This window comes from Podarcis erhardii (assembly GCF_964252035.2).
Source record: "Podarcis erhardii genome assembly, chromosome: 12".
NCBI classification, from domain to species: domain Eukaryota; kingdom Metazoa; phylum Chordata; class Lepidosauria; order Squamata; family Lacertidae; genus Podarcis; species Podarcis erhardii.
The window spans coordinates 40,063,845-40,075,556 of NC_138513.1; the positions used below are offsets into that span (position 1 = coordinate 40,063,845).

The following is an 11,712-nucleotide window of genomic DNA, read 5'->3' on the forward strand; positions in this document are numbered from 1 at the left end:
ATGAGCAGATGATCACGTGGCAGCCAGCCCTTGTTGTTCACTTCTTCCAAGCTACAGAAACACAATGGGTTGTATGTCTTTCTTCCTCATATATTTTGATGGGCTGGATCCTGCTATTGTACTCCCACCTGCACTGAACTTGCATCAGGTGCCAGGGTTTGTGGTTCCTTACCCCCGACTCATAATGAGCTTCCTTAAGTCAATAATAATGGTTGGAATTTTCCCGCCCTTTCAAACAGAATTAACACAAACTAAAGAGCATTTCTTTAGAAGTGTTCACTGTAGTCCTTGGTTCAAAAGTAAACGTCTCCAAATAATAAAGGGCAATTGGTTCTAGGGAAGCTTCAGGGTCTGCAAAAATGGAAGGGTGCAACTGACAGTCAACATGGGAGGGGGGCAGGTACTTAATGTTTGTATAGTGCTAGCTGTGTGCTTGGTGCTTTACAAAATACCACAGAAGGAGTCCCTGCCCCAACAGTGTAACAGCTCAGTTATGTGCAAATTAACAAATAACCTCAGGTAAGGCCCTGGAAATCATTGTTTCAGTTTCAGGTGCTCAATTGTCCCCTTATTCTTATTGCCACCAATATAAATTTGGCCCCTATCAATGATGCCCATGAGATTTTCTCTCTCAGCAGATATTCAACATAAAATTAAGATGACCTTCCTCGTCGTTTGGCGAGCCAAGTCGGACATTTGCTGACAAGCTCTAGCACAGAAATTATAGAACATAAATAAACATTACACAGATTCCATCTCTCTTAGGAGAGGGGAACACCAGCAGATCTACTGCAAAGCGTTTGAGATGGCAACACTTTGAATCTGGCCAGAGTAAAAGGCTAATGGCTACATACAGAGCCTTAAAGTAAGCAGCTATTTGAAAAGGAGCATCATAAGACAGTGGCATAGCATGGAGGGCTTTGGGAGGGCATGGCTCCAGGCGCTTTTACAGTGGTGCCTCGCAAGACGAAATTAATCCGTTCCGTGAGGCTCTTCGTATAGCGGTTTTTTCGTCTTGCGAAGCAAGCCCATTGACAGCTTGGCGGATTAGCGCTATTAGCGGTTTAGCGGCTTTTAGCGGATCAGCTGATAAGCGGCTTAGGGCTTAGGAAAAGGGGGGGGGAGGGAAAAAAACCCCGCAGGAACTCGCAGTACATTTTCGTCTTGCGAAGCAAGCCCATAGGGAAATTCGTTTTGCGAAGGTCCTCCAAAACAGAAAACCCTTTCGTCTAGCGGGTTTTCCGTCTTGCGAGGCGTTCGTCTTGCGGGGCACCACAGTATTTTATTTTTTTGAGGGTGTGCGATCAGACGCTTCCACAACAGGCTCCATCATTAGAGTCTGCCTCAGCTGCATGAGGGAGCTGCAGAGACAGTTTCCTTGCATGGTGGCCTAGTGCTGCCAGCTGCAGCTCCACTCCTAGGTCAAGCCCGACCTGTGGCCGAGAGAGGCTGCAGCACATGCACCATTTTTATGCTCCGCTACTGGCATAAGAAATACCCAAGGAGCAAGGGAAGCAGGTTGCGCATGAGTGAGCCAAAAGGCGTTGTAAGGAAACATCCCAGAGGCTTTTATTTACTGGGGCTAATGCAGAATCAAATCCCATTTGAAGAAGGGAATAGGGTTTCGCAGTTCAGTGCAACAAGCTTTTTGAGGCAACAGACTTTGTCTACAGTGGCTATCCTCAGGTAAATACTTAGGCGTCCCTGCTACCATCTTAAAGATCTTAAGCCAAAGCTTTAAGACTGCTAACCAAGCTCTCAAAAGGGCACTGCCCTGCTTCTAAGAATATAACTTGGTATATGTAAAGAAACACATGAAAAAATAGCTTGCTTGCATTTTCAATTTGATGACACTCCCTTCTCAGCTCCTTTACGCAGCTGCTATCTGAGCACTGACAATGAATAGCTTCAGGAATATACTGACCCCCTTTGGTGTAAAAGAAACAATGTAGTAGAATGACTGACTGAAGCTTCCTAAGAAGCAAGGGTGTTATGTGTAGCCCAAGAATACCACCCCCAAATAGTGGAAATTTTAATCTATTCTATAATTTAGTGGTTTAATGCCCAACTACACTGCGAAAACTTCTTTTAAAATACTAAAATATTTTATTGTCTAGCTGATCTTTGGACAATTGAGCTTGCAACAAGATGAAAACTTAAGACAATAGCTGCCTTATCCCAGGTCTGGAGTGGAAATAACAGCAGCATTGATATAAAGTAGAATACAAACTTTCCTATTGCTTGGTTTTGGTCATTTAAGACATTTTCAAGTTCATTTAAGAACAGATTAAGAAGCCTTGCTTAACTCCCTTTGACATGAGGATATCCTGGGTGAGCTGTCCGTGATTGCCACATCTAATCTGTAAAAGACTTACTATGCAAACATTCATGAGATAGAAAAGTCTTTTATCATTAGCACAAATGTTGTCCAGGTTCTGCCATAGCTTAACCCTGGAGATGGAACTCGGAAGCTGCCTTTTGATCCACAAAGACAGTAAAAAGGACCCCTGCATATTTTTCAGCGTGATAAAACCCAAAATAATTATATTGAATTGAGCTGTTCTTTCTAAATGCCACTTGAGAGTCAGCGAGTAAATTCTTGAACTAAAAAAAATGAGTTCAGCATACCTAGTATATGGTGCCCCCATAATAGATAACAAGATAAGGAATGTAAAGTTTCCTGGATCATTGACCTGGCCATTTCTGAAGATGGGTACTATTGTTGCATTCTCCTAACTAGAAGAAATCATCCCAGAGCTTTGTTTGTAGCAAAAAGGGCAGCCAATAATGGTGATTTAGTTTAATAAGCTCAACAGGGCTACAATATATCCCTAGAGCCTTCCCAGTCGTAAGCTGATTTGCTTATAGAAATAACTTCTCTTTATAGTAACATGGTTCCACTTTGGTATGCCTGCAAGTACAGCATCAGATGCAAGTCCATCTGGGGCCATAAAGATGGGTCTAAAATGTCCCTCCCAGTCCTGTGCCAAAATATCATGGTTTGGAGCTTGAGATCCAAGAGCACAGAGCTTCTGAAACCAGCTGCCAAAAGTTTCTTGAAACATTCTTGAGATAAGCATTTAGAAGCAGTGACTCCGAGTAAAGTTAGCTGTGACAGTTTTGAGCAAAACAGCAATGCCTTATATTCTTCTTTGAGCTGAAAACAACTAGGGGGAGGATAACTTCATTTGGATGCCCTGTAGCAAATCTTAGTGCCCTTTTCACAAAGCAGCACTCTGCCTCGAACCATTGGGCTCCATCAGAATGATTTAAACCAAAACTCCTACAGGAAGGGTTTAAATCTAGTATTCTAACTAGCTCCTGTATTAGCTCCTCATTTCCCACAATAACAACAGGATAGTAATTGCTTAGGAAGTAATATAATATAAATGATGTTAAAAGATATTTGTTGTTGTTGTTGTTTAGTCGTTTAGTCGTGTCCGACTCTTCGTGACCCCATGGACCAGAGCACACCAGGCACTCCTGTCTTGCACTGCCTCCCGCAGTTTGCTCAGACTCATGTTTGTAGCTTCGAGAACACTGCACCATAGTTCCAGCACCATAGTTCAAAAGCATCAATTCTTCAGCGATCAGCCTTCTTTATGGTCCAGCCATAAAGATATTACGAGGTCTTAAATGAGGTCTTCTGGCCTGGCATCAGATCTTCCACCCAGCAATGCTGATGTGTGTGGCCCTGCTTTTTCAATAACCTTTAAAGCCCCGTTGCTGAAGCCTAAGGCTGGACTGCTGCAGGTTTCTCTTTTCCTCCAAATTCCTCTCGGTCTTGCCCCCCAACAAAGTGCCCATTTGCAATGCAGTGCTGGGCCCCAGAGAACCACTGGGAGAAGCATTTGGGGAGAAATAGAGGTGGCTGCTATAGTTACTGGGCTTGACTCTTCTCAAGGACAGCTGATTGTCCTTATCTCCCCCTAGCAGGCTTACCTGGCAGTAGGTAGCAAGGACATTGCAATGAATGGGACATTACAGCAGTTTCGTTAACAGAGGTAAAGGTAAAGGGACCCCTGACCATTAGGTCCAGTTGTGACTGATTCTGGGGTTGCGGCACTCATCTCGCTTTATTGGCCGAGGGAACAGAGGAGGACCCCCAAATTGTAGTTCAAGGGATAGTGATGTTACAGTTTAAATGAAGAACAAAAGATTATTAATCTATTCCAGGATTCTCTGTCCAAAACATCTGGAGGGCACAAGGTTGGCAGTGGCTGCCCTTGGTAGAGCAAGCTTTCATGAATTTGCCTACTCTTTCTTTTTTCCTTATTAAAGGAGAATTATCTGCCTTGAACCATCCATTCAGTCTCCTGCAGTGCTTTACTTTCTCCATATTCTTATTGACAGCTTCCCACCTTCATTAAGTTTTTTTTCAAACTCAGTGCTTAGGCCTGTAAGTGGCATTATACACCCAACCCATATTAGTTAGTAGATTTCTATTCTGTTCTTCAGGCTTGAAGCCTACCAGAGCTTGTTGTTGTTTAGTTGTTTAGTCGTGTCCGACTCTTTGTGACCCCATGGACCAGAGCACGCCAGGCACTCCTGTCTTCCACTGCCTCCCACAGTTTGGTCAGGCTCATGTTTATAGCTTCGAAAACACTGTCCAACCATCTCATCCTCTGTCATCCCCTTCTCCTTTTCTGCCCTCCATCTTTTCCAACATCAGGGTCTTTTCCAGGGAGTCTTCTCTTCTCATGAGGTGGCCAAAGTACTGGAGCCTCAGCTTCACGATCTGTCCTTCCAGTGAGCACTCAGGGCTGATTTCCTTAAGAATGGATACGTTTGATCTTCTTGCAGTCCATGGGACTCTCAAGAGTCTCCTCCAGCACCATAATTCAAAAGCATCAATTCTTCGGCGACCAGCCTTCTTGATGGTCCAGCACTCACTTCCATACATCACTACTGGGAAAACCATGGATTTAACTATACAGACCTTTGTTGGCAAGGTGATGTCTGCTTTTTAAGATGCTGTCTAGGTTTGCCATCGCCTTTCTCCCAAGGAGCAGGTGTCTCTTAATTTCGTGACTGCTGTCACCATCTGCAGTGATCATGGAGCCCAAAACAGTAAAATCTCTCACTGCCTCCATTTCTTTCCCTTCTATTTGCCAGGAGGTGATGGGACCAGTGGCCATTATCTTTGTTTTTTTGAGAGCTAGGCTACTCTTTTGTTTCAGCTTAAAAGTTCCTCCATCTTTGCCATTTGAGAAGGATAGCAAGAATAAGTGGCAAGTCTATGGAGAGTCACCCACAGCCACTTGCTGTTAATTGATAGATTAGATTACAGGATGCTTCTAAAGGGGTTTGCGATAGGTTTACTAAGTCTGCTAGTAAATCTTTGATTTCATTTATACAAATAGGAGTTGCAATGTCCAGTAGATGAATATCATGGTGAAATCACGTTTAGAAGGGTTAAACATGTTGAGCTAGAGGAGCATAGTATTTAGAAGAATCTATTATTATTATTATTATTATTATTATTATTAATTTCATTTCTATACTACTTTATATTTCTAAGGAAAAAAATCTCAAGAGTGGTTTACAACACATTCAAACATCAAATAAAACAATCAAAATAGAACACTACTGAGGAAAGTCAAATATAAAATATAAATTCAGAGCAACAATAATTAACAGGAAACTAAAATTTTATCTTAAGATTTCAAAATAAAACATTACGAAGGAGGTCAACTACAGGATGCACATTTAATGCAGCAAAATTTGTAAAATGCATGTTTCCAATACTTCAAGGACCGCCTCTCCCAATATGAACCAACACAAATTCTGTGATAATTATCTGAGGCCCTTCATTGTTTGCCTCCTCGGTGAGATGTCCAAAGGGCCACAGCACAAGAATGGGCCTTTTCTGTGGTGGCCCCCGCTGCACTAGTTGGACTCTTTGTGCTGGATCCTGCTCCCATGGCTGTTTAGTTGAATCTGGCCCAATAGCTCTTGAAAACCACCCCCAGCTTCACTAGAGTCTCCCACTTCAATGGCAAAGGGAGAACTGCATGGAAATGGGTGACTAATGTTTCCCCTGACCTTCTTGAGTAAAATGCAGAGGTGTTTAGATATGATCTGTGTGGAGAATGGCGAAGTGTGAAAGTACCATGATTTCTACAGATAACATTTTCATCCATCTTCTCCAAGGATTAAGTTGCAGGGGGAGGTGAGAGAGAACCTTTTCAATATTCTGAGAAGGCTGAAGGCTGAATTTTCATTTGAGACCCCAGTGCTTTCTCTTCTCAGTTAGGTTTTGACAATGTTGGTGTGGTCTAGACTTCAGGCAAGCTCCCCACTTGCTTGCAAAAAAATAAGAACCTAGGTTCGTGATTGTCTAACAACTCCAGCCCCATCAATGTAAGACTAGAGATTACCTTGCTGACTTCTGGTTTTTAATGCTAAACACTTGCTGGGTAGAATGTGGCCCTGGCCTGGTGTAACGCTCTCTCACAAGAGACCAGGACCATGCGAGATTTGACATCCTTCCACAGGGCCTGCAAGACTGAGCTGTTCCACCAGGCCTTTGGTCAGGGTTCAGTCTGACTGAAGAAGTGTGCATGCACACGAAAGCTCATACCTAGAACTAACTCAGTTGGTCTTTAAGGTGCTACTGGAAGGAATTTTTTTATTTCATTTTCTCTTTGTATAAGAACAAGTGCAAAGGAATCCACTCATAGGTCCTTATAATATCAGTGGAAACAGTTGGTCCTGGCAAATATTAACCACTTGCAATTTTAACCTGAGGATTGCCATTTGTCCAGTTTTAACTTTAACTTTAATTTGTTTGAATTAATTTTGGGGTGCATTTTTAATTGATTGATTGCTTGTTTTTATGTATATTGTATTATTTATATAATGTTAGCCGCTCTGAGCCTAGCTCCGGCTGCGGAGGGCAGGGTACAAATAAATTTTTATTATTATTTTTATTACTGTATTATTATTACTGATCATTATGAAATAATAATCACTTTTTTCTGTGATTTTCTTTTCCACCCCCAGCTGAGAACATCCCTTGGTAAGGGCAGGGCATTTCTCCGTTACTCCTTAGTGCACCAAAGGCTTGCAGACACTTTGCAGCAGTGTTTTATGAATACCAAAGTAACAAGGTAAATGTTGCTGTTGTTTTGTTCACTATTTATAGGATATGTACCAAATGTTACAGCGGTTTTATAACAACTGTCTCTATTAGTAGCTTTGCATTCTGCTAAGAAAACCGAGAAGATGAAAAGAGGAAATGGGAATTGCAACGGTGGGAATGGGAAGTGGTGAACCTTTAACAGGAACCACCAAGTGTGTGGTTTTAATTGGCCGGTGGCCAGGGACTTTTGAGAAAATCATTTGTTATCCGTTTTATTGTAGCAGTGATTACAGATGTGAGAATGACTTATTCCTCTGAAAGCCTGCTTTAGAAAAGGACATAAAGTCTTTTTAAAATGCTACAAACTTTGGAGGCCAACACCTATTACGTCAGGTGCACGATGAAGCCATCGTGAACTAGACGAAATTGTCTCTAACATAACACAAGCCCTTCTGGATCTAACCCCCTATCTAGTCCAGGGTTCTGTGTCCCCCCCAGTGGTGGAGCCACATGCCTGTAGCCCTCAGCGATTGGTGTTCAGAGGTATGCTGCCTCTGATGCTAGAGGGAGTGTGCAGCTGTCATGACAAATAGGCATTGATAGCTTAGACCTTCATGTATTTGTCTACCGCCCCCACCCTTTAGAGCTATTTAAGCTGCTGGCCATCATCACAACTTGCAAAAGTAAACAAACCTCATGACGCAATCCATTATAGAACTGTCTCCTGCTTTAAAAAAAATCTGAGCTTCACTCTGATTAATTTATTTAATTTGCATACAGAACAATACTTTCACACTAAAAGGGGTGTCCCTTTTTTGGTGATGTATTGCAGTAAGTGGGCACCATCTTATAAGTGACATTAAGACCAGTTAACAATTCGTTTGTTTGTTTTTTAACGTGCTTCCCAGTTTAAATTGATGACTCTAACTAGCCAGTTAATTGACTGAGAGTTGTTAGTTGATTTCATATCTCACAGGGGCATCTTTATTGGTGTGAGCTTGTCGTTGGGGAGGTATTTCTTAATGGGGGTGGGGAGTAAAATTTGCATCTAGTTTTAAAGAGCTGATCTTGGACACATTCACTGTTACTTTGCAACGGTGAAATGTCCTTCAAAACATCTGTTGCGGTTACATTTTTATAGCCCCTAGTAACTAAAGATGTCAATACTGAAAAGAATATTGATATCTCTCAAATATTGTTGCGGGATGCAAGGGGAAAAGACTGTCTCTGTGTTCCCTAAATGTCACCCAGGGGAATGAAGTAAACACAATGTGTGAAATATGTGGGGCGTGCAAGCAAGTGTGCTGCATACAGTCTAAATGTCTTCCATTAAGCCTGTGATGGGTCCTGGCTTGGTTGATCTCCTGCCAGCTTCCAGGTGTACAGGAGGGTGATGCTGGTGGGATCCTTGTCAGTGAGAGCCAATAGAAAGCTGCAAAACATAACATTCCAAGGATGGGGCGGGGTTGAGCCAGGCCAGGATCAGCTGGTCCTGAGGCAGTCTCACTGCTATTGTGCGATCCAGGACCGATCATACTGCTCCTGCCCCTTCTGCCATGAATGCAAGGGTTACAGATGCAGCCGTGACCCCTCTGCTCTACAGAGTGGAGGGAGAAGTTAGGATTTCACCTGAAGTGTCCACCATCCTTTTCACTGGGACTTAGTTTCAATTCGTTTTGTAGAATTGTATGCTGTGTACTCATGCAAGGATTCCCTGTGGAGCAGCTCTTTCATTTGTGGTAGAACAGCTGCGATGAAAATGGAACCACGCAGCATTTTGGGGAAATACATAATCAGCAATGCAGTAGTCCTTATATTCTCTTGCAACTTGCTGACGATTATCAATATGAGCTTTTTGCTTACTTACTGTAATCCTTGTTTCTTTAGTGACTGGTACTATGCAAGAAGTCCCTTCCTGAATTCAAAAATGAGCTCTGATATTGTCGGTCACCTCTACGAACTCACAGAGGTTCAATTTGATCTGGTGTCTAGAGGCTATGACTTAGACTCAGCATGGCCCACGTTTGCCAGGTAATACAAACCAGCTGCTAAGGTGGAAACATTTCTATACTTTGTATGCTTTTGTCAGGGGACTGCCATCGGAACAGGGAAGGGAGGGGCCGTTGAGATACAGGGAACCTCCGAAAATCTTGCGAAGCAGTTCCTCTTCCTGTGGTGGAGAAAGCCATGCCTCCAGTGGGGAAGAGGGGAAGGGACAAGAGGATGCTGCTGGGAGCCCCAGCGCCATCCCTCGTCAGTCTGAGGGTGGGGAAAGCCACACCTCCAGGGTAAAGGAGGGGAAAGGGCTAGAGGATACTTCTGGGAGCCTCAGCACCGCTCCTGGCCAAGCTGGCCAGGAGGGAAACACGCCTCTTCCGTCGCCCACCTTGCGCAGAGGGGTGAAACGGCTGGGGGTGACTAAGCTCTTATGTTGGGGGAGGACTCAGAAGGAACCACTCCCGGATTCTGCTAGCGATTGAGGCAGACATGAACTTGTGGTTCTGCACTGTAAATAGTTTTGCACCAAAATAAAACCTGTAAAAGACAGAGTCCTGCCTGGTTACTCACGAGCAACCACCATTGCCATCTGACAGCTTTAATAAAACATTTGGGGACTTCAGAATATATTAAAACTTCAGTATTTGATTCGTGGGTCAGATGAAACTTCACTGTGGTTATTATACTGATCCCCCTGCCACCCCACCAATGTTCTATGAAGTCCTTCTAATGTGTCATGTCAGGTGAGACCACCAGAAGGACAGCAGAAAATAGATTTGCTTCTAGACCTAATGATACTCTTTTTAATCATGGTTATGAATTTATACAACTTGGTGTGTTGCATCCAGCTCTTGCAGCGAGATAGCATCTTCTGCTTATGTCATCTGACTTGCGACAATTGAATAAGAGGTGCATTAATTCTGAGGGGCTTCCTGGGCAGTGAATAAGTTCCTCTTAATGGAAATAAAGGGCACAACACATTTTTCCCATCATTTTTTCCCTTTTATTAATAGATAGCAAATCTGTTCAAGCTTCATTATGATGGTGTTAATTTATTTTATCCAGTGGAAGAGATAACATGTCCCTCTTCGTTGCCATTTGCAGTGTATGGTCATAGTTCATAAGCATTGTAAATAGCTCTGTGTACATGGGGTATAATTGATGTTCTATCAATTGTATTGTCCTGCAAGTTGGAACAGCATCGTCACCAGCATCATTATTAACATTTAAGAAGTGCAAGAATAAAATCACCTAAAAAAGGAAAAAGAGCAGATCCAACTTAACCCCTCTAAAAGAAAAACGGGAGATTAATATGCAAAAGCCTGGAAGACCAAGAATGTTTTTACATGGTGCCTCAAAGCAGAGAATGATGATTCTAGGCATGCCTCCCTGGGAAAGCATTCCATAAATGGGGAGCCACCACTGGAAAAGCCCTGGCTGCTGAATTGTGCAGCAGCTGCAGTTTCCAAGATGTCTTCAAAGGCAGCCCCACATACAACACATTGCATCTTATTTATCTATATCAGGGATGGGAACCTCTGGTCTGCAGGTTGAATGTGACTCTCCAGGCCACTCAGTTCAGCCCTTGGAGCTATCTCCAGGCCACAGTAATCACTGGCCCTGCTCTCTTCCCTCCTCAAGTGCTTTTGCCTGCCTGGGCTGTGTCCTTGAACTCCTGGATGGCAGAGCGTGTGTATAGAAACTGCTGACTTTCACTTGGCCAGAATGTAGCCGTTGCCCTGCCTACCTTTTCCTACATTTCCACCCACCATTGGCACAAGGCCTTCAAATAGTCGATCACAAAGGAATCTGCACCTTTGGGATGAACCCTTATCAATATCTACCATCCGTTTCTATGCCCCTATACACCAAGGACTTCAATTTAAAACCTCACCACAAAAATAGGATAAATTATAATGTAAACTCTGATTTCCCCAGCAGTTTGCAACCAGCAGCGCAAATGCAAATTATTACACTGCTTCAAAAGAGCATTCAGGCTCAGCTTTTGTAGAAATTTGAGGGTCATCCCCTCTCTGTTCCATTATTTTATGTACAACTTTGATGCTTTCATGGTGTAGTCCAGGAAGTTTTCTTGTTTTGTTGGAACAGAGGGGAAGAAGGTCCATGTATGGTGCTGCTAGGCAGAAAGCAGCACCTCACATTGTAACGGGGGGTAATAATGCCAAGCCAGAGCAAACGGAGGAATGCGCTTTTAGTAGATAATTTCAGAGAGGAAGCTGTTCAAAATATGTGCATGGTGGCGGTGGTGGTTTCTTACTTTCTAAAATAATTAAAACCCTCTTCCATTTGCAGGAGAACATTGCCTTCATTTGGCTCCTCAGCTTACCAGTGGAGACCTCCCAGCCGCACTTCAAGCATGAGTAGTTTGGTGAGCAGCTATTTGCAGGTAATTATATTGACAAATGACTGCATGTGCAACTGTGGCAATCACACAGGGTCCCCGGACGTTTGATGGTCTATTGATCCCTGTGCCACCACTGTGATTGCCTCTTCGCTGCTACCAACCCATTTCCCTTGGGTACACACGGAGTCCAGACAGTTGTTAACAGTAACAAATAATCAAGTTTATTTTTACAGGCATGAACAAGTTTATGGTTTCCGTTATTTTT

At 43.1% G+C, this 11,712-nt stretch overlaps 1 protein-coding gene across 3 annotated transcripts in view; it reads left to right on the top strand.

The window, feature by feature from the left end:
- FYCO1 (FYVE and coiled-coil domain autophagy adaptor 1) overlaps positions 1-11,712 on the top strand; it is a 58,523-nt gene that overhangs the window by 8,212 nt on the left and 38,599 nt on the right. For all 3 annotated transcript variants that reach the window (XM_081881842.1, XM_081881844.1, XM_081881843.1), the window contains exons 5-7: positions 7,006-7,112; positions 8,972-9,115; positions 11,396-11,489. In XM_081881842.1, the coding sequence (XP_081737968.1) occupies positions 7,006-7,112; positions 8,972-9,115; positions 11,396-11,489 (345 nt within the window). The remainder of the gene's footprint in view (positions 1-7,005; positions 7,113-8,971; positions 9,116-11,395; positions 11,490-11,712) is intronic.